Here is a 21699-nt window from a genome sequence, read left to right as displayed (position 1 = left end):
CATTATGTAAGGAATAATTGACGACGGGCCGTTGAATTATTAGAAAAATAATGCACACCCGAGGTGGTGATGCCGTTACACCTCGGGTGTGCATTATTTTTCTAATAATTCAACGGCCCGTCGTCAATTATTCCTTACATAATGCATCCTTATGTGCTTTACAGTGACATCATTTTATAAAATCACCTGAACTGAAGAAACCTAATTATATTTATGGAAAAGTATTACATTAATTCACTTGGCCTGTTTAAAACAGATGCATCTCAATTACGCCCCTACCAGAGCAGCGACGGCGCGAGGAGCCTCAATATATCTGTCTAAATAATACTGAAGATGTTTTTAAAAAGTGTAAATAACCTCTGGCCGCCATCTTTTAATGCCATTTATCCTATCCGGTATTGATTTTTCCACATCATGTTTGCTAAAGACAAACATTACCTGCCATAAAGTTCTGATGCCACATAGACATGCTGGGCGATAAATAATAGATTTGAGCTGGCAGGACTTTGATGACCGGGCAAAGCCCGAAATGCTTTCAGCAGGAATTGTATGAAATCATAAATCACTCTTCATTTTAGAGAACATTCCAAATGGATTCTATCTCTGCACCTTGAAAGTCATTTTTCGGTTATTTATAGTCGAGGCTGAGGGAGCGAGGGAGGGACTGTGTGAGAGATAGAGAGAAAGAGAGAAAGGGAGAGGGCAGGTCACTTCTCTTACACTCCACCCATTTATGTCACCCATCCCCTCCATCTATCTCTCTCACACATATACACCATGCTGTTGTGTATTTTCCTTCACATCTGTGGGAAGTGTAAAGGAAGAGTTCAACCATAAATGAAAATTCATTTACTGATCATTTACTCAGCCTCCTCGTTCTGAATCTGAACATTTAAACAATATTCCTCATCTAATAACTATCCATTCTATTAATATGTTGTATGCTGATAGATCTTAACAGCCCTCCCTCAAATGTGAAACAAAGTTCTTGTCACAAAGTTGAGTGTGTGTGTGTGTGTGTGTGAGTGAGTGAGTGAGTGAGTGTGTGTGTGTGTGTGTGTATGTGTGTGTGTGTGTGTGTGTGTGAGAGAGTGTTTATGGTATAGTAAGTGTATTTATGACATTTAATTATAATTATACATTGTGAACTGATTATTTTGTAGACATCTGTTGAAAAATAAAACAACATGAAACAATTGGGTGAGTGTGAGGGAATTCAAATAAATTGGTAAGTAAGTCAGAGTTGTGTTAATATATTTAACGTTATGTTTAGAAAAAATTAAAATAAATGAGAAGTGCCCTTTTTTCCACTTGAGCCCCTGCCCCTCAAAATGTCTGTGCACGTCCCTGCTTCATAGGTATATTATTTTTGCTTCACACTACAGTAGGGAAATTACAATACTTCTTTCCTAATTTCTACACTTGAGAGAGATATTTTGAATTTGGGCTGCAGTAACATTACCTATTTAAACCACTAGCTGTCAGCAATTCATGCTGCACTTTTAAGCTTTTATTTTGACGGAAACGGCAGAAGAGCTTTTAATTTGAAGGAAAACTCCAGCTTCAGTGAAAACATGCTTACAAACCGACTGCATAAAAACATGGACGTAGTGTCCGTGACGTCACCCGTAGATTTCCGAAGAGCGTTTTTGAAGCTCAAAATTGGGCGGAGGCGGCCGTCGCCATCTTGGCAGAGCGTCACTCTGCTGTAAAGTTGGGCATTTTAACATGGGGAGTCTATAGGATTGACTCCATTTTGCAGCCAGCCTCTAGCGGCCAGTTGATGAATTACAGTTTAAGTCACTTCCTTGTTGGCTTCACAAGAGAGAGGGGGAGGTTGCCGCTTGTTACAAACACGCATCTCACTACAAATCTAGTGAAATGCTGTAATCATCTGCCTCGAAAATAAAGACTAACTGGTGGCTGTTGCGTTCCCAAATACCTCCGTGAAGTTGGCCCCCCACCCAATGCAAAACGTCGGCAAAATAGTCTCAGTCGTTTGTGCTGGTAAAAGTTTCGTTTGTGCTGCTTCGGTTTTTAAAATATTAGACATTGAATTATAGGCAATGACGTCACTCAGCCCCCCACATGCTCCAAATTCACAAAAAAATGATCTTGTTTGTTTGTGCTTCGTTTGTGCAATAAAAAACATTGTTTGTGCTGCTTCGATTTTTTAAATATGAAAATAATATTTAGTAATCATTCTAACGTCACTCAGCCCCCCACATACTCCAAATTTACCCCAAATAGTCTTGTTTGTTTGTGCTTCATTTGTGCTGGTAATATTTTCATTTTTTAAAGATTTTTTCCTAGTCAACTAGTCGCACGTTTATATTGATATAACTAACCCTTTAATCATTTATTTACTTGGTTTCATTGCCGGAAAGTGAACCAACTCCAGCATAAGGCTAAAAGCAGCCTAATGTTTTTAATATTACTGAACTTGTATTTAACATAATTTTATAGAAGCATTGTAAGTTACTAATTATAATGTCTACATTTCCTCAGTTATTTAAAAAGCAGCTACAGAAAACGAGCAAAGAGCATTTAAATTACCAAAGAACCCTGACTTCAGTCTAGCTCGAGTATATGCACTTTAAAAAACACTCCTATTACAATCAGTGAAGCTGTCTATGATGAATAAATCTATTATACTTACATCGCACGTACATCTGCCCTTTGTTCATGATGAGAGAATTCACGAGAGAGCTGAACTCAGTCAGCGAGCGCGCGCTGAACAACAAAACTCCGGTGTTTCAGCGATGACTCATCTGAATGCCTCTGACTGGCCATTGCATTCATAAGCTCAACAGAATCGTGTGTGATTGGTTATAATGTGCAACACTGTAAAAACGTGTAAAAAGAAATATGATGGGACAAATAAGCCCTAATATTAATTAGATAGTATTACTATTCTGATAATAATAATAATATCGTCTATTGGAACAACCCTACAAAATAGTAAGTATTTTTACAGAGAAACAATAATGTACAGTATGTGGAAAATAATGTGTTTTTTTTACTTTAAACCGCATAAACACATTTCATTACACCAAATACACAAAATAATGTTCTTTTTAGCAGCATCATATGACCCCTTTAATGATTTATTCATAAATATCATATGTTTTGGGGGAGGTTGTATTATATAATGCTCAACGGAATCGTGTGTGATTGGTTATAATGTGCAACACTGTAAAAACGTGTAAAAAGAAATATGATGGGACAAATAAGCCCCAATATTAATTAGGTAGTATTACTATTCTGATAATAATAATAATAATAATAATAATATCATCTATTGGAACAACCCTACAAAATAGTAAGTATTTTTACAGGTATTATTAATGATTTATTCATAAATATCATATGTTTTGGGGGAGGTTGTATTATATAAAACTTTACAATCTACTTCAATTTAATTCTTTTAATAAGGCTTTTCCCCCAACATTATGATATCATTTTAAAAAAGAAATTAAAACCATGTTCATCATAGAAGAGGTCTATTCAAGTAACTGTATTTATGAATTGCATAATTTATGTATTTTTTTAAGTAATTAGTATGAGTGTCATGTCAGTGACCCACAAACCAATCTGCAAACTTAAGCTGCAAAGAAAAAAAATCAGTATAAATTCATAACCCCTTCAAATGAAGCGAGTGTCAGCGTTGGCCTAAATGAAATCTAGATGCAGATGTCTAACAGAAAAACATTACGTTTCAAAGTCATAAACCCTGTTACAATGATCACTGACAATCTACAAGCAGTCTGTGACTACGACACCCATTGGAGGTCCTACTAACAATCAATTCCACACTAATGCTCAAGGGCCATGAGAAATCAATCACCTGAAAAGAGCACAGGGATATCTGTGAAGGTGTTCTGTAATCACATGACTGCTAATAGAGGCTATTCAAGCTAAAGGCACATGGGGTCCAAGCAAGATGAATAGTTACATTAACCCAGGCTCAAAGTGCGGGCCGGTGAAATGGCTGGCTTGTTTTCTTCATTGCTGCTCTATTAGTGGCAGGTGAGGGAACAGCTCTGATATGAGATGAACTAAACGTGCATCTCAGTCAGGCCTGTCAGCCAATGATTGCTGAGCCTGTAACGATGCTCTTCAGTAAAGAGTCTTGTACCTTCACATTGTCTGCATCCTTTAGCCTCTACAGCTGCTGTGCTTCAGTATACATTCATCATGAAATACTGTTAAATACAGTTACCGTTTGGACTTTAAGCAGTTGGCAGAATAGCTGTCAGTGCATTAGTGCATCCTAATGCGCGGGTAGCAGCAATTCCAGACAAGAGCTTATGTCTCATTGGTTGGCGAGTGTTTAATTGCAGCATGAAGAAAAACCTTTTTAACATGCTCACTGAAACAAAATTTTTTTTGTGATTTTAAAAAAAAGTTTAGATCTCAGGGTGAATAACTTCATTTTTAAAAGCATTATACAATTAAAAAATATTTTTTTACAATACGTTACCATATTTTTTTTAAATTACAATACAAATCATTTTTGCATTACAATGATAAAAATGACAGGGGGAAAATGTGCTTATTTGTAAATGAAAATGTCATCACACACAGTGCAAAAAATCCTAATGGTCTTAAAACAGGCTTAATTTTCTTTGAGCAAAATATAATTTCATTTAGAGCGACGTTCTACGTTCGTTTTAAGAGATTTAACAAAAAAATGGCCATGGTTTTATGGCCTGGAAGAAATATTTACAATTGGTAAATTCTAGGGGTGGGGGAAAGGGGCAAGTTATTTATTTTTCATTGGCTCAAGTTAAAAAATATAGATGTGAATAATTACCCTACATTTTTTTAATTGGATGAATGAAACAAGTTTTTCAGTGTACAAATAACTTATTATACTATAGCATACATAACATACCATATTATATACAACTTGGGACACATCTGAACCTTTTCTTAATTACAGTATTTTAATTGTTTATATTGTACATGCACATAATTAAATACTTTTTAGCATGATTTTTCACATTTAAAATAGATTTGATCATTTTACTTCCCATTATAAAATGTATTCATAAATAACAAAATAATGATACCAAACAACTTCAAAGCTTTACAATACTGGCTATATAATCATTCATAATAATCGAAATGTCAGTACTCTGCACCAGGGTAATATTGATTCATTATCACAAAGCAGAGCAATGCAGAACTACACTGTCCAAATTTGTCCCTTACATTCACTAGGTCATTCTGACATTAGTAAAGGGATAATTCACACACAAATGAAAATTCTGTTACCATTCACTCCATTTCGTTCTTCTGTTGAACACAAAAGAAGATATTCTGAGGAATGTTGGTAACCAAACAACTCTGGTTACCACTGACTTCCATCATATTGACGAGGAAAAAAAATCCCAAAATACTCAGGTAGGTTCAGGGGTAGGCATGGGGAGGGCTTTATTGTCCCAATAAGGCAGCATCTATTTAATAATTTTAATACATATGACACACAGTTATTATTGCATACTGTTTTATAACATTCTACCATACAGAGGTGCAAATATCTGCCACTATTTGCACTAAGTATAAATAGCATTCAACTACAATTTACACATATTGCAAAGAACATACTGTTATTTGTTCATACTCTAAATAAAATCTATTGTTATATGCACTTAGTGTAAATAGTACCGCTAAGAAAATACTGCTATGTTCACTTAGTGTAAATAGAATCCATTGCTATTTGCACTTAGCGCAAATAGCCGCTGCATTTCTATTATGCTGTCAATATTTTCCTTTGCATGGACCAATTTCAAACCTATTCAAGTCCACACCTGATGCAATAACAAATTTATAGGAATAACAAAGGAACTGATGGACTGGAGTCGTGTCAATTACTTGTGGATTACTGTGATGTTTTTATCATCTGGACTCTAATTGTGACGGCACCCATTAACTGCAGAGGATCCACTGGTGAGTGCAATGTGATGCAATGCTGAATTTCTCCAAATCTGTTTAAATGAAGAAACAAACTCATACACATCTTGGCTGGCCTGAGGGTGAGTATAAGTTTTTTTTTGAACGAACAGAACTTTTTGTTAACCGTTTATCATATGTCTTCTTTTTTTTTATTTTTTTTAAAGTATCTTCTCACTCTATTTGGGCTTTGTTTAAAATATATTGAGAATTTCATATTGCTGCCTTGTTTGAGTTCATTTTGGGGTATAGATATAAAAAACATTTATTTGAAAGATACTTATTCTGTAGATATCAGACATATGAAAGTTTCATATCAAACACGAGATCTTGAGATATAGCTCTAGCTTTCTACGGGAGCTGTTTCTGGAAGTCATCCATTGAACCTGATTAGCTCCATACACCGCACAACAACAACTGCAGGAAAATAACCTGAAGCCAGGGGGAATTTCAGTTTGGCGTTTTGTTCTTGATTATTCTATTTCACTATAGGCCTCTGAGCCAAACAATATAAAAAATGAAAAGGTCCACAGGCATCTGCTCCCACATCAGCAGACCCTGAGCATTGGCTCTCCGGGGACAGTCGGGTCAGGTGCGAGTTCACCAGCTGACGGGCCGCGACCGACGGGAACGCAGTCCTTCACACAGTCAGAGGGTCTAGCAGGCATCATTATGGGGGCCGCAGTATTCATTAACAACTGCTCCCTGTCCATATCCTCATTTGTTGCCGTATCCAGCAGCAAAAATGAGGGTAACTAGGGAGTCTGGGACAAGCACGCTTGTCTGAGCAACCTTGACACGGAACGGAGTCTGAGCAGAAATAGTCCAAGCTGTGAGTGTCCCTGTGTCACCGATTGCCTTGGGACCAACCGGCTCTGGTGGTTTTGCATGAGCGGAACCAGAAGTGGGCCAGATATATTCATTTACACACCATCAATCACAGCACACGAACACTGCTCTTAGCCATCGCACTAACCCCTCTTTTCTTTTTTCCCCATCTACCTCTCCTCCCTGCTGTGAAGAACAATGCCCTGCACCAGGAGTAACTTCCTCTCCTGCTGGCTTCAGCACTGTCCTGAGGATCTGGCCTGCATATAAACACACTTCTACGCTTTGAATGAGGACACTAGAGAGAACGAGGACAGTATGGTTCCAGGGGTCTCGCTCTGCACCACGCAGTCCAGTAAAGTATCCACCCTCCAGAGGGTCCGCAGCACAAACCTACAATTCAGTGTCGGGTTTGAAGCAGGTCACAGATTCAGGGTCAGCTCCAGTTCTGTTAAACGACAAACTGGTTTATGTGCACTACTTTAGAGCACTGATGCACTCAATAAAGTAGGGCTAAACTCTAGACCAGGCCAGGGAATGCTAAACTAGAACAACTGTCCACTGTAAAACTCACTGTGCATTCTTGGTTGGTAGTAGGGTTGGGCCGATAGACGATGTCATCGTCCATCGCCGATGGCTGACAGACATCACGATGTTGAGCCGGCACAGTGATCCCCCCCCACATACCCCTCGCATTCTGCCGCATCCCAATTCCATGTTCGGAAAGGAAATTAAGTGTACTATGGCAGTGTTTCCCAACCAGGGTACCGCGGCACCCTGGGGTGCCGTCTGTCGAGAGCAGGGATGCCGTGTAAAAAATATATTTGTAATATTTTTAAATTGCTAAAATATTCAAAAAAGCATATATTATATAATATCCATTTCTGATGTCGCCGATGTCTGTAGACATCCGCCCCCCATCACTGTTCATCACCCCGCCCCCATTTCACTGTAGACATCGTCCAATGCCAACTTGGTAGACATCGCCCAACCCTAGCTGGTAGTCAGAAGTCCAAGCCATCACCGTTGTGCCCTAGAATCCTAAACCCAGATTACCACAAGGGAGATGTTTCTGTAATAAGTGTACTGCAAGTTGCTTTGGATAAAACTTACTTAATACAAAATATTACTTAATATAAAATATTTAAAATAAAAACTGACTTTGACTTTAGTTATCAGAAATTATTAGATCTGTTTTTGTGGCTTGTAGCAATATTCTAATAAATTATCAAATTACTATTAACAAAACTAATACTATACTAAAATATTAGTATTAATATTAGTAGTAGTAGTAGTAGTAGTAGTAGTAAAGACAATAAATATGTAAAGTTGTAAAAATTTGTTATTAATATCATTAATTATTTTTAATAGTAACTGTTAATAACAAGTGCTCATAATAATAATAATAATAATAAAAGACAATAAACAAAGAGCTTTTATTAATATTGTAAATAATTATTGTAAATAATGTGTTCATAATGATGAAAGCAATCATTTATTATATTATTATAATTGTTATTATTACCCATATGCATTAGCTTTATACAGACAACAAACAATTAACAATTTAGACAACAAAGTTATTAAGTTATTAAAATTATTATTTTTGTAATAATTGTTGTAAATATTAAGTGTTAACAATAATGTTTATTATTGTTATTGTTTTTGTTCTTATATTACCCACATACTTTAGATTTGTTTTATGCAGACAACAAACAATATACAAGATGTTGTTAATACATTTTTTATTTTTTTAATAATTGCTATTATTAATTGCTGTACATATTAAGTGTTAATAATAATTATTATGATTATTTGCCAGATATCATATTTGAAGAATTTCATGTTTTTATACAGTAAGATAATATAACACAGTACAGTAAAATAATAGACACTAAATGTGTTATTCATGTTAATAACTGCTGTAAATTCGTGTTTATAATAATAATAAAAATAATAATAATAATAATAATAATAACAAACACAGAGAAGAAACATTAAAGTCAGTGTTCCTCCATCACTGTCTCCAGCTCATCTGTGATTCAGGGCCAGCATATGTCACACATTATTCTCGGATTTCTTTTGAACTTTCTTACAGATTCGCTCCTATTACACAATTCAGCAGTCGAATGACTGTCAAAACAAATATATAAATGCTATTCTTCATCATACATGTCAAAAACACACAGCCCCATTAGCTTTAGCGTTCATATGTCGCTGTGTCTGTTTCACGTGTCTGTGGCAAAACACAAAGAGCTCATTCTACACTCATTTCTAAAAAGCAATACCAGGCACAGAAAACACCTCTGTAGCGCAAACCATTAAAAATGAACATGTTAATGTTTATATTTCATACCTGTTCCGAGAATGACAACATCAAATTGAGATGGGAGAGTCTCCGCAGCCATCTTGAAACTACACACTGTCACGTGACACGCTATAGCGTGACGTACACTTTTTAGTACCTAAAACATACAGATTTAAACACACAGTAGCCAAAATGTACACAACATATTTTCAGAATACTGGAATCCTCCATATTTTAAAAGAAAGAAGAAGAAAAGAAACCTTAAAAATTATTCAGTCTTTTGTTGACATTTTCCACACGTCTCATATTCTTTGATTTCGCCTCCTGTTTATCGAAATTGGCTTAAAACCCTGTCTGTTTTCATACCTGTTCCGAGAATGACAACATCAAATTGAGATGGGAGAGTCTCCGCAGCCATCTTGAAACTACACACTGTCACTTGACACGCTATAGCGTGACGTACACTTTTTAGTACCTAAAACATACAGATTTAAACACACAGTAGCCAAAATGTACACAACATCTTTTCAGAATACTGGAATCCTCCATATTTGAAAAGAAAGAAGAAAAGAAACCTTAAAAATTATTCAGTCTTTTGTTGACATTTTCCACACGTCTCATATTCTTTGATTTCGCCTCCTGTTTATCGAAATTGGCTTAAAACCCTGTCTGTTTTTTTAATGGATATTAACTAGAAATATGATGAAGACACCATTCATGAATATTATGCAGTTAAAGTGTTTTGATATTAATGTAACATTTACATGCAAGTATATTAAACATAAACATAGGCATACATAGAAACGGCAAGTGTCAACGATTTTAAATTTAATTTCACACAACATGACTTCATGTAATGTTCCAAAATGATTTTTTTTCTCTGTATAACGTACACTACTTTGCAAAAGCCTTAAACCAATATTTTCACCAAAAAAAAAAAAAAACATTTTAAAGGGGTCCTATTATGCTTTTTCAGGGCCTTCATTTGATACAGGAACTATTCGAGCCGTTCATGCCAGACTGGAGAGAGAGGTGTTGTAATAATGTAAAACATGTGAAAAATTTCAACAACCTAGTATGAGAGCCTGTTCTAGTACACCCCCAAAACAAAATCAAGACTTTGTAAAAGAGCCTAATAGGACCCCTTTAAGCCAGTTATTTCTATCTTTTGCTGTATGTGTCAGTAATATCCGTTTATCCACAAGGAGTCTGACAACAGCCAGTGTTCCACACAGAGATCTGATCTCACCATCATCCAGTCCATCTGGTATTACATAAAGAAACAGAAAAAAATAACTGAGACAAAATCCAGAATAACTGTGGCAGCGTCTCAAAGATGCTTGAAGAAACCTTCCTGCATAGCTACAGTCCTGTGAAACGTTTTAGGCACTAAAAAATGCTTAAAAGTGAGGATGCTTTCAAAAATTATGTCATTAATACATTTTATTTATCAATTAACTTCTATTAGCATTTGGTGTGACCACCCTTTGCATTTAAAACAGCTTTTGTCCTTGGTACACTTGCGCGTAGTTTTTCAGATAGCTTTCCAGGAAGGTTTCTTCAAGTGTCTTGGAGACATTGCCACAGTTCTTTTGGATTCAGTCTCGTTTTTTTCTGTGTCTTTATGTCTTTCCAGAAGGACTGGATGATGATGAGATCAGATCTCTGTGTGGAGCACTGGCTGTTGTCAGACTCCTTGTGCAAACAAAAATCTCACTGGATTATTACAATTAATGGCAAAAGGAATGTTTGGAAATGTAAACCAATATTTCCCACAAACACACTAGGCCTATTGCAAAATATAGAAATAACTGGCTTAAAACCATGTTGTTTTTTGGGTGAAAATATAATGGCCTAATACTTTTGCAAAGTAGTGTATGTTCAGAATGTTCAGCAGGTAGACTTATTTTAATATTCATAGCCTACAAACGCAAGGTGAGGCTATTGAAAAGGGATCAGTATGCTGAAAACTTTTTTTTTTTAATTCGCCAATGGCTTATGTTCCCAGCTGTTGTCAACAACAGAATATTGTTTCTTCAAACAGCAGGAGTTGGGAAGAGGTGTTAATGATGAGCTGTCAAAATACACTCTAAGGCTCTTTTTTTTAAATCACATCTAAAGACATCTAACTTCTTATCAGAAACAATCATTAAAAAAATATGAGTACATTTAATGACTGAAATGAAAGAGAAAAAATCTAAGAATACACTCTAAGGCTCTTTTTTTTAAATCACATCTAAAGACATCTAACTTCTTATCAGAAATAATCATTAAAAAAATATGAGTACATTTAATGACATTTAATTTAATGACATTTAATGAAAAAATCTAAGTCTTTTTTTTTTTAAGCTTCTTCTGGCAGCTTTTAATGTCAATATTTTTTCATCCATGTGTCAATTTAGGACCTTGTAAAAATGTCGTTTTGCAATTAATGATTTATTATGATTTGTTATTATTTATTATATCATACAAATGCTAAAAATGCCATACGAAATATTGGAACAATTAAATAAAACCAATCATTATTCCAGCAATAATGCATTATAATTTGGCAAATCATTTGTAAAAACAAACAAAAATCACATTTTACAGTAATGTACTTACAACAGAAGTATGGGCCAAGACATTCCATTACAAGTAGAACTGTGCTTGTACTTTTTGGTGAGAGAGGCGGGGCATAGAGGACCTACAATAATGTACAGTATTTGAAAAATAATGTGTTTTTTGAACATTAAAGTATGTCAACATATTCTGTTACACCAAATACACAAAATAATGATCTTTAAAAAAGCATCATATGACCCCTTTAAGCTTCTTCTGGCAGCTTTTAATGTCAATATTTTTTAATCCATGTGTCAATTTAGGACCTTGTAAAAATGTTGTTTTGCAATTAATGATTTATTATGATTTGTTATTATTTATTATATCATACAAATGCTAAAAATGCCATACGAAATATTGGAAAAATGTAATAAACCAATCATTATTCCAGCAATAATGCATTATAATTTGGCAAATCATTTGTAAAAACAAACAAAAATCACATTTTACAGTAATGTACTTACAACAGAAGTATGGGCCAAGACATTCCATTACAAGTAGAACTGTGCTTGTACTTTTTGGTGACTACAAAACAAAAAAATATATAACATATAAATTGGTATTAGCAATTGTACATGTCTCATTTTAATACATAATGCGTCTTCAGAATATTCATTCAAATCAGTTTGTATTTTAACATGTCCTGTCTGTAGATGTCGATTGTATGATTTACTGTATTATTTTTTACAAACTAAGGAATGAGTCTAGATTTTTTTTATGGTCTTGAATCTATAGGTAGCACGGAACCCATAACATATAAGCGTATCCATAACAAACTGTGTTGTTTTTAAAAAAAGAACATTGAAAAAGAAAGTTGGTTGATATAATTTTACCGAACTTTTGCCAGCCAAGACATTCCATTACAAGTAGAACTGTGCTTGTACTTTTTGGTGACTACAAAACAAAAAAATATATAACATATAAATTGGTATTAGCAATTGTACATGTCTCATTTTAATACATAATGCGTCTTCAGAATATTCATTCAAATCAGTTTGTATTTTAACATGTCCTGTCTGTAGATGTCGATTGTATGATTTACTGTATTATTTTTTACAAACTAAGGAATGAGTCTAGATTTTTTTTATGGTCTTGAATCTATAGGTAGCACGGAACCCATAACATATAAGCGTATCCATAACAAACTGTGTTGTTTTTAAAAAAAGAACATTGAAAAAGAAAGTTGGTTGATATAATTTTACCGAACTTTTGCCAGTTTTTAGGTTTTTTTTCACTCAAACGATTACACATATCTCCAAATTATAAGCTTCTGAACCATTTGCTCCTGAAACAAAACAAGGGCCCTTTTTAGCAGCTTAAGGGGTTGCCCACTTATAATTCATATATTTCAAGAACATTCTCCTTATCTCGAGATATGCCAGAATGCACCGGAGAATATATTTCAGAGCAGCTTCATCTATTCTCTGAATATTCCTATCTGCATGTTCCAGATGTTTCTGCGGCTTTCTTCATCGCCAGTCAAGGGTTTTGAAAAAACCATCTTGTAAAAGCGTGCTGTGAAGAACTTGCTTTCTATTTTCTGCATACCGTAGATCTCCAGAACTTTTGTTTTTTTGGTGCTGTGTAGTTCATTGGTAAACAGAGAGATGACCATATCTCCCGAAACAGATAGAAGCAGCACGGGTAACCCTTAAGACCTTTCTTTTCCGCAGCTTTCTTGACTTTAACATCACAGGCTTTGTCACTGATACTTATTTCTTAGGGACAGGTGTTTATAGCTTCAAATAAGACAGATTGGTGACACTTGATCTTCTTTAGTCGGCTTTTTTAAGCACGTCTTGTCCATGCTTAAAACAACAGCGGAAAACAAGACAGATGGCTTACAACAGGAGAACCCTTTTTTCTTCTCTTGCTCGCTCTCCTTCTCTCTCTCATATCTGACACACCAGGGATGCTTTTAACAAGAGAGTTTGTCGCAGCGTTTGTGATGGAGGGGTGTCTTCATGTCAACGGCTTGTTCTCCGGGGGATACGGCTCTTTTTTTGTAATCTGAGGGAGAAATGAAAAGCAAAACCTGTGTGGATTGAAATCATTTTCATCGTGTGCCATCACCCCGTATGTTCAGAGGCATTTAGTTCTGGCTGGTTTTGAAAGCGAAATCAAGGCGACGAGCGCTACAATGCTTTCTGCAAGAATCAAGCTCTCTTTATCTAGCGAGAGCCCGCACCTTTAGCCGCAGTCTTCTGTGAGTTCCTCGGGCTTTGATGCTCCCTTCTGAGAGTCCTCAGGCTCATTCACGGCTTCTGTGTTTGGAGAGTACATCTACTTTGCTGTTTTGTTGCCCGTTATTACTTTCAGGCCGGGCAAAGGCATCTCCAAGGATGGCTCCTACCGTCTCCTGCTGTATCTTACAAGCACTTTGGAGAGCCAGAGTTGATTAAGACGGATTAAGATCACGATTCAGACAAGGAAAGAGTAAACAATTCATCAACAGAGCCACCGCAACCAAAACTAGACTACACGTGGAAAAGTTGCAGGCTTCGCCGCCAGTGTTTGTTCAAAGATCTGGCGTCCGTTCAATCGGCGATTGCGAAATACTGTGGCAAAGTTTTTCATACTTAACTGCAACTTTGAAGTGGAATTCAAGGAGACTTCACAGTTCATTTAATTTCTCTCTCAGCTCTTTTTGAGGGCGGCCATCTTGAGTAGAGAGAGGTGAGCGGTGGCAAAAGCAACGTACAATGACACCATCTGTCAGGCCCCTCGTAAACTCTCCAAATGAAACATCCACCAGAACATTATTGCATTCTAAATCTCACCATAAATATAAATTAAATTAGAGATTGGTTATCAGAGTGTGTCACATTGTGAATGCATGGGTGATGCAGACATGCCCTGATGAATACGTATCAGCGCTGATAAACGCGTGTAAACTTATTCGTTCATTGTCATGCCACGAGTTTTGAGGTATCATTTTATCTTTAGAAATCTCATCAAGAATATATCTAGGTCTAATTTCACCCCAAAAGCAAGCATAAAAACATAAAAAGAATAAATAAATAAATATTCGTTTGTTTCAAATCTTGTGCATTGCATTGTGACATTATATAACAAATCTGAATTCATTTACATTGTATTTATATAATGTGGCAGTATTTTATGTAAACTTAAACTACATTCATTGTCATGCCACAAGTATTGAGGTATCATTTTATCTTTGTAAATCTTATCAAGAATATATCTAGGTGTAATTTCAGCCCAAAAGCATGCATGCATAAATAAATAAATATTATTAATAAATATTTTGTTTCAAATCTTGTGCATTGCTTTGTGACATTATATAACACATCTTCTTAATTCACATTGTATTATAATGTGGTAGTATTTGTTATATTGTTTTTAAATAATGCTGATTTAAAGGGATAATTAAAAAAAGTTCTGTTCTGACTTTCTGTCTTCTGTTGAACACAAAGATATTTTGAGAAATTTTTTTTCATCCATATAATGGAAATCAATAGCAACAACATTTCTGAAAATATCTTCTTTTATGTTTTGCAGAAGAAAGAAAGTCATGTAGGTTTGAAATGGAATGAAGGTGAATAAATGATGACAATATTTTTTATATAACTGTCGAGATGGTCCTCACTACAGAACTCAAGATCCAGGGGGTGTGGTTGGATCCAGATCCAACTCCTCTATGGAAGAAAAATAATGCCATATGTCTTTGAAACAAACAAAAAAACGTTGAATAGCACTAACTGAAAAAATAATGCATTGCATTAACAGTGCTTGCATTTTAATGCCTTGTATTTCCAGGGCTTGCATTTTTAGGCCCTGAAATTGAACATAGTTGTTTATTTAAGCTGTGAATATTTCAATTCAAAATATTTCACACACATTTTCATAATTAAATTATTCAATAATTAATATTCACCTTCCAGAATTCACTTCCAAAATATTCAATCTGTTTAAAAATAGACCGAAATTTAGACCGAAATTTGCCTGTCGAATATTATACAGTGCACAGCATAAATGCAAGTCTGAGTATGATTCAGTGGGCTATATAACACTTTTAATTGTCAGGAAATTACTTGTCTTTAAAAGTTTTGGTTCAATATAATTACCTGTTGATCAAAAATAGCCTTAAACCTATACACTTTTTTATTATTTTTTTATTTAGTAACTTTCAGGAGGGTGTACTCATTTATGCTGTAAACTGTAAATCGTATTTTTAAACAGATTGAATATTTTGGAAGTGAATTCTGGAAGGTGCATATGAATTACCGAATTTTTAATTATGAAAATGTGTTTGAAATTGATATTTTGAATTGAAATATTCACAGCTTAAATAAACAACTATGTTAAATTTCAGGACTTAAAAATGCAAGCCCTGGAAATACAAGGCATTAAAATGCAAGCACTGTTAATGCAATGCATTATTTTTTCAGTTAGTGCTATTCAACGTTTTTTTTGTTTCCAAGACATATAGCATTATTTTTCTTCCATACTCCTCCCAACTTATATATACCTAAACCTACGCGTCTCCACCCCCTGATCCCTACATCGTATTTTTAAACAGATTGAATATTTTGGAAGTGAATTCTGGAAGGTGCATATGAATTACCGAATTTTTAATTATGAAAATGTGTTTGAAATTGATATTTTGAATTGAAATATTCACAGCTTAAATAAACAACTATGTTAAATTTCAGGACTTAAAAATGCAAGCCCTGGAAACACAAGGCATTAAAATGCAAGCACTGTTAATGCAATGCTCCACACCCTAGATGTGGATCCAACCACGCCCCCTGGATCTTGTGGTCTGCAGTGAGGGGCTACTGGAACTGTCCCTTTAAATAAGAAAAAAAAAACGCAATTAGAATCTAATGAAAGTCATAAGGGTGATTTTTAAATAAAAGTCAAATACAAATACTACAAACTTAATAATAATAAAAATCGCTTTGTTCATGCAAAATCTTTATTTCGATTTTTTTTCTTTTGTTTTTGTTGGAAAACGTGACTATTTTTGTGAGCTTCATCAAAGAAGCATTTTATTAAATGAATCAGGTCACTTTGGGATTCCAACAGGCACTTTACGGCACAACAGGACCTTTCTACGTAACGCTGTCCATTACCATAAGTCCACATCACTCATTCAAAGCGCTGAAGGCAGCACTACCCAGGAGCTGAAAAATGAAATAACACATTTCAGTCTGACGCGACCGAAACAGTTAACCTCCTTTGGCCACTTTTCTCCCAGAGTAATTTCTGTTGATGGACAGTGCCATACACACAGCCGGTGTGTCTTCGAAGACACGAGGCTCTCACAAAAAGGTCCAGTCACCCGTGATTTGGCAGCAAGTGCGAGAAGAGTGTCCTTAAATCATCTGCGGTGTCTTTCTCTGAGAAATTAAGTAAATTGAGCATATTCAAGCGACAGCTTGTCTATTCTTAAGTAGTATTAAAGGGTGATATTTTACCCTAAATTAAGAGTCAGGCAACTTTTTGGCACGTGTCACAGCCCAAATGGATTACTGAACTGCTGATGTATGTAGCAATCCATTGAGTGAAAAAGATGTGGGAGTGTAATGAATTTAAAATGCTGTAATAGACATAAATATTTATCACGAGTGACAGTAAAATTAGAAACAACATTCAATTAAAATCAGTTGTAATTTATTGTTGTTATTGATTTGCGTAAGGTGGAAATGAATGCAGAAACATTTCATTACACCGAGAGGGGCTGCTGATCTGCTTTTGGCCTCAGTGTAATATTTTACATGAGAGAGACAGACTGATACTATTAAAACACAGCCAGTCATTCCCGCTGTCTCAAACATGAACTCTCTTGCTCTGTCTCACTTTGTCTCTTTCTTTTCTCAACATCCCTTGTCTCATCCATTCACCCATCTCATTCATTCTTATTTTTTCCACACATCTTGTCTATTAAATTTTCTTTGTTTTTTTTCTGTTCTTTTCTTTTTTTACGTTCATCTTTTCTGGTCTTGACTCATCTCTTCTCTTATATGCTCAGCTTGTCTCTTCTTGTGATGTTTTGTCTTGTCTTGTCTATGCTTAGCTTGTCTCACCTTGACTTGTCTTGTCTCATCTTGCTTCATCTCATCTCTTCTATCCTCAACTTCTCTTGTCTCTTCTCTTCCCATTTTTCCTTACTCTTCTATTTTCTCTCTATGTATCTCATTATATGACTGTCCCTTTTACTTTGTCTCATACTTATGCACTGTTATCTCTTCACAAATCTTACCTCTACATTTCTTTTCTTTTCTATGCTCAACTTCTCTTCTCATCTGGTCAACTTGCCTCTTCTGGTTTCGACTCATGTCTTATCATTTATGCTCAGCTGGTCTTGTTTTGTGTTGTCTCGTCTCATCTTTTCTATGCTCAGCTTGCCTCATTTTATCTCGTTTTGTCTTATCTCACCTCATCTCATCTCTTCTATGCTCAACATCACTTTTCATGTCTTTCATGTCTTCATCTCTTCTTGTTTCGTCCTATTCTCTTCCTGTTCTTCTTCTCGCAAGTCTCATTGAATGACTCTTCTCCCTCTCACTTTGTCTCATTATTATCCATTGTTATCTCTTCACACATTTCATTTCTTTATTTCTTTTCTTTGCTTTTTTCTGTTTATTTATTCCCTTTTCTATGTTCATCTTGTCTCTTTGGTGGTCTCTTCTTGTTGGTCTCTTCTTGTCTCATCTCTTGTCTTTTTTGTCTCATCTTGCCTCATCTTGTTTTGTCTCATCTCTTCTCTTCTATGCTCAGCTTGTCTCTTCTTGTATTCTCTCTTCTATGCTCATCTTGTCTTATGTTGTCTTGTCTCTTCTTGTCTCATCTCTTCTCGACTTGTCTCACCCGCTTTCATCTCATCTTGCCTTGTCTTGTCTCTTCTATGTTCAGCTTGTCCCTTCTTGTCGTGTCCCATCTTTTCTCTTCTTTGCTTGTCTCTTGTTGTTTTGTCTCTTATGTCATCTTCTCTCAGAGCATGACTCCTCCCCTTTGACTTTATCTCATCGCTATCAATAGTTATCGCTACATATCTTGTGTCATCATTTCGTCTCCTTTCTTCTACGCTTAACTTTTCTCTTCTGCTCTTTCCTATGCTCAGCTTGTCTCTTCTTGTCTCATCTCTTCTCGACTGGTCTCACCTGGTCTCATCCTTTCTTGTCATATCTTCTCTCTTCTATGCTCAACTTGTCTTGTATTGTCTCGTCTCATCTCTGCTCCTGTCTTCTTGTCTTGCTTCTTTTCTTCAAGTATATAATCTTCTCTCATTGTTTGACTTCTCCCCTCTCACTTTGTCTCTTCGCTAGCCATTGTTATTGCTACACGTCTTGTGTCAACATTTTTCCACTCTTCTATGCTCAAGTTGTGGTTTCTCATCTCTTCTATGCTCAGCTTGTCTCTTCATGTCTTGTCTCACCTATTCTCTAGTTGTGTCACCTGGTCTCATCTTGTCTTACCTCATTTTGTCTCTTCTATGCTTTGCTTGTCTTTTCTTGACTTATTTTGTCTCACCTCCTCTCTACTTGTCTCACCTGGCCTCATGTTGTTTCTTCTTGTCTTGTTTTGTCTTGTCTCATCTCTTCTATGCTCAACTCTTCTCTTCTTGTCTTTTTATGCTCAGTGTGTCTTTTATTGTCTCATCTCTTTTCAACTTGTCTCACATACACTTACCTTATCTTGTCTCATCTGGTCTCTTCTATGCTCAGCTGGTCTTTTCTTGTTTTCTCTTGTTTTGTCTCATCTCCTCTCTGCTCCTCTCTTCTTGTTTTGTCACTTCTCTTCAAGCATATCATCTTCTCTCATTGTATGACTCCTCTCCTCTTGCTTTGTCTCTTCACTATCCATTGTTGTTGCTATATGTCATCATTTTGTTTCCTCTTTTCTATGCTCAACTTGTCATTTCTCTTGTCTTCTAGGCTAGGTTTGTCTCTTCTTGTCTTGTCTCACATCTCTTCTTGATTTGTCTCCCTTGGCCTCATCTTGTCTCCACTATGATCAGCTTGTCTTTTCTTGTCTTGTTTTGTCTTCTCGTTGCTTCTCTTCTCTGCTCGTCTCTTCTCGTTCTTGTCTCGCCTCTTCTCTTCCAGTATTCATCTTCTCCCAGCTCTCAGTGCCTCTCATTATGACTCCTCTACTTCCTACTTTGTCTTTTCCCTATGCGTTGTAATCGCTTCTGTTCTCTTATTTTATACTATTAATTACTTTAATAGTATTCAAGATGTATATTTTGTTAAAATGTGTAAGTATGTAGATCCATTACGTATGTCTGTATAATTCGTGAATATGTATACGGAGCATTGGGGCGGTGCTGGAGGGGCGGGTGGAGGGGGCGGTGCATGTGTGCCTGCAGGGCCAGGTATGTTAATCAGGTATTCATTAAGATTAAATATAAGATGAAGGGTTGAGGTGCGATTGAAAGCTAGGTAAAATATGTATCTAATTTTCTAGATTGCCACCTTGCTTTTTAATTTCAGCACTTGGCAGATATTCATTATGATTAAATACGAAGACGAAGGGTTGAGGTGCGATTGAAAGCTAGGTAAAATATGTATCTAATTTTCTAGATTGCCACCTAGCTTTTTAATTTCAGCAGGTACTTGGCAGAAATTTGCATGGCATTTAGGCACTCATTACAATATTAATCTTCCCACAAAAGTTGCAAGGGCTCAAAGGTTAAGCATGATTCCTACATTAATTTTACAACGACTTTTTTTACCTGTATAAAGATTCTCCTTTACAAAGGTCCTCATTTGCTTCACTAAGTGGTTCATAATGAGAGCAAAGATAAAGTATTGAAAAAAAAAAAAAAGTGAATCAGATGTGTTACTGTCAAAAAATAGTATTAGAGAGACTGACATTTTTAAGACATGTTGTAGAACTAGTTTGCCATACAGATCGTTATTCTTTATTGAAATCTTTTCAGAGGGTCTTTTCTTCTGTTAATATCAGTGAATTCATTTGTAAACATGTTTAAGAGAAAAAATACATTAAAACAAACAAACACCATGGGATGTTTGAACAAAATGATACTGAAAAATAAGCAGATGTTCATTTACAGTCATATACAAAAAATAATCTTTGCACTCAGGTTTATGGATGAATGGTACAAGAACTCAGCATGACAAATAACAATTATAATATACTAGAAATTCTAAGTAAGATTCACATGCCACTTCAAATTAGGCCAAATGTTTAAAATCCAGAACTCTATCTTTTATAAGTTACCTAAAAGACAATGTTATATAACAACAGAAGTGCTTACTCAAAACTTAGACAGTAAAGTTAGTTCACCTTAGTTTACCTTTATGTGTTACATGTTATAATAGCAATGAAGTTCTGGGCCTTTAAAAAAATCAGTTTGCTCAAAAATATAAAGCATTATATTTTCCATCATATATTTCAGGTCTACTTAAAGAAAATCTTCTGCTTGCTGATGTACTGCGATTTTAAAATTATGTGATGCTGTGTTAATGATGGTTGGAATGGGTAGTCACTGGTATGGAAGAACAGACTGTGAACAGTTGTCATATTTAGTAATATTTGTTAATATTAATGTCTAGAAGTCTAATATTATGAATTATTCTTAAATACTACAACTGTCATCACTGACATCCACAGTAACACAATAATAGAAGTGTTATTATGATAACTTTAATAACTTACATAAAGTCATTATTAACAAACATTCTATAAAGCTTATCGGACAAGAATATAGCCACATTCACATGAAAATATCATTACGCACATATTTTATTATGCACTATTCTTATGTTCAGCATTAAATTGATTTTGTATAAAGGTTGTGGAAGAAGACGTGTTAGCAAAATGACAGACACGTTTAAAGACACGAATTAAATATATATATATCATCTGTCTAAAAAGTTGTCTTCGCTTTTGACAGTGAGAACACAAGTCCCCGCCCATCACTGGCAGATGGCCAATAATATTCGAAGGCGTGTGCCATCGCGCTCCTTATTGGCTGAGATGGCTGTCACTCCGGCCTTTAGTGGGCAGGCTAA

At 35.5% G+C, this 21699-nt stretch overlaps 1 protein-coding gene across 2 annotated transcripts in view; it reads right to left on the bottom strand.

The window, feature by feature from the left end:
* chm (CHM Rab escort protein) overlaps nucleotides 1-9215 on the bottom strand; it is a 60580-nt gene extending 51365 nt beyond the window's left edge. For both annotated transcript variants that reach the window (XM_016518652.1, XM_016518653.1), the window contains exon 1: nucleotides 9143-9215. In XM_016518652.1, coding sequence (XP_016374138.1) covers nucleotides 9143-9194 — 52 coding nt within the window. In that variant the 5' untranslated portion in view covers nucleotides 9195-9215. The remainder of the gene's footprint in view (nucleotides 1-9142) is intronic.
* Between the last annotated feature and the right edge of the window lie 12484 nt (nucleotides 9216-21699).

The sequence above is a fragment of the Sinocyclocheilus rhinocerous genome, unplaced genomic scaffold, assembly GCF_001515625.1.
Source record: "Sinocyclocheilus rhinocerous isolate Xijiao unplaced genomic scaffold, SAMN03320098_v1.1 scaffold387, whole genome shotgun sequence".
NCBI lineage: Eukaryota > Metazoa > Chordata > Actinopteri > Cypriniformes > Cyprinidae > Sinocyclocheilus > Sinocyclocheilus rhinocerous.
The sequence above is the reverse complement of the archived record's forward strand: the minus strand, read 5'-3'. Positions and strand labels throughout refer to the sequence as shown.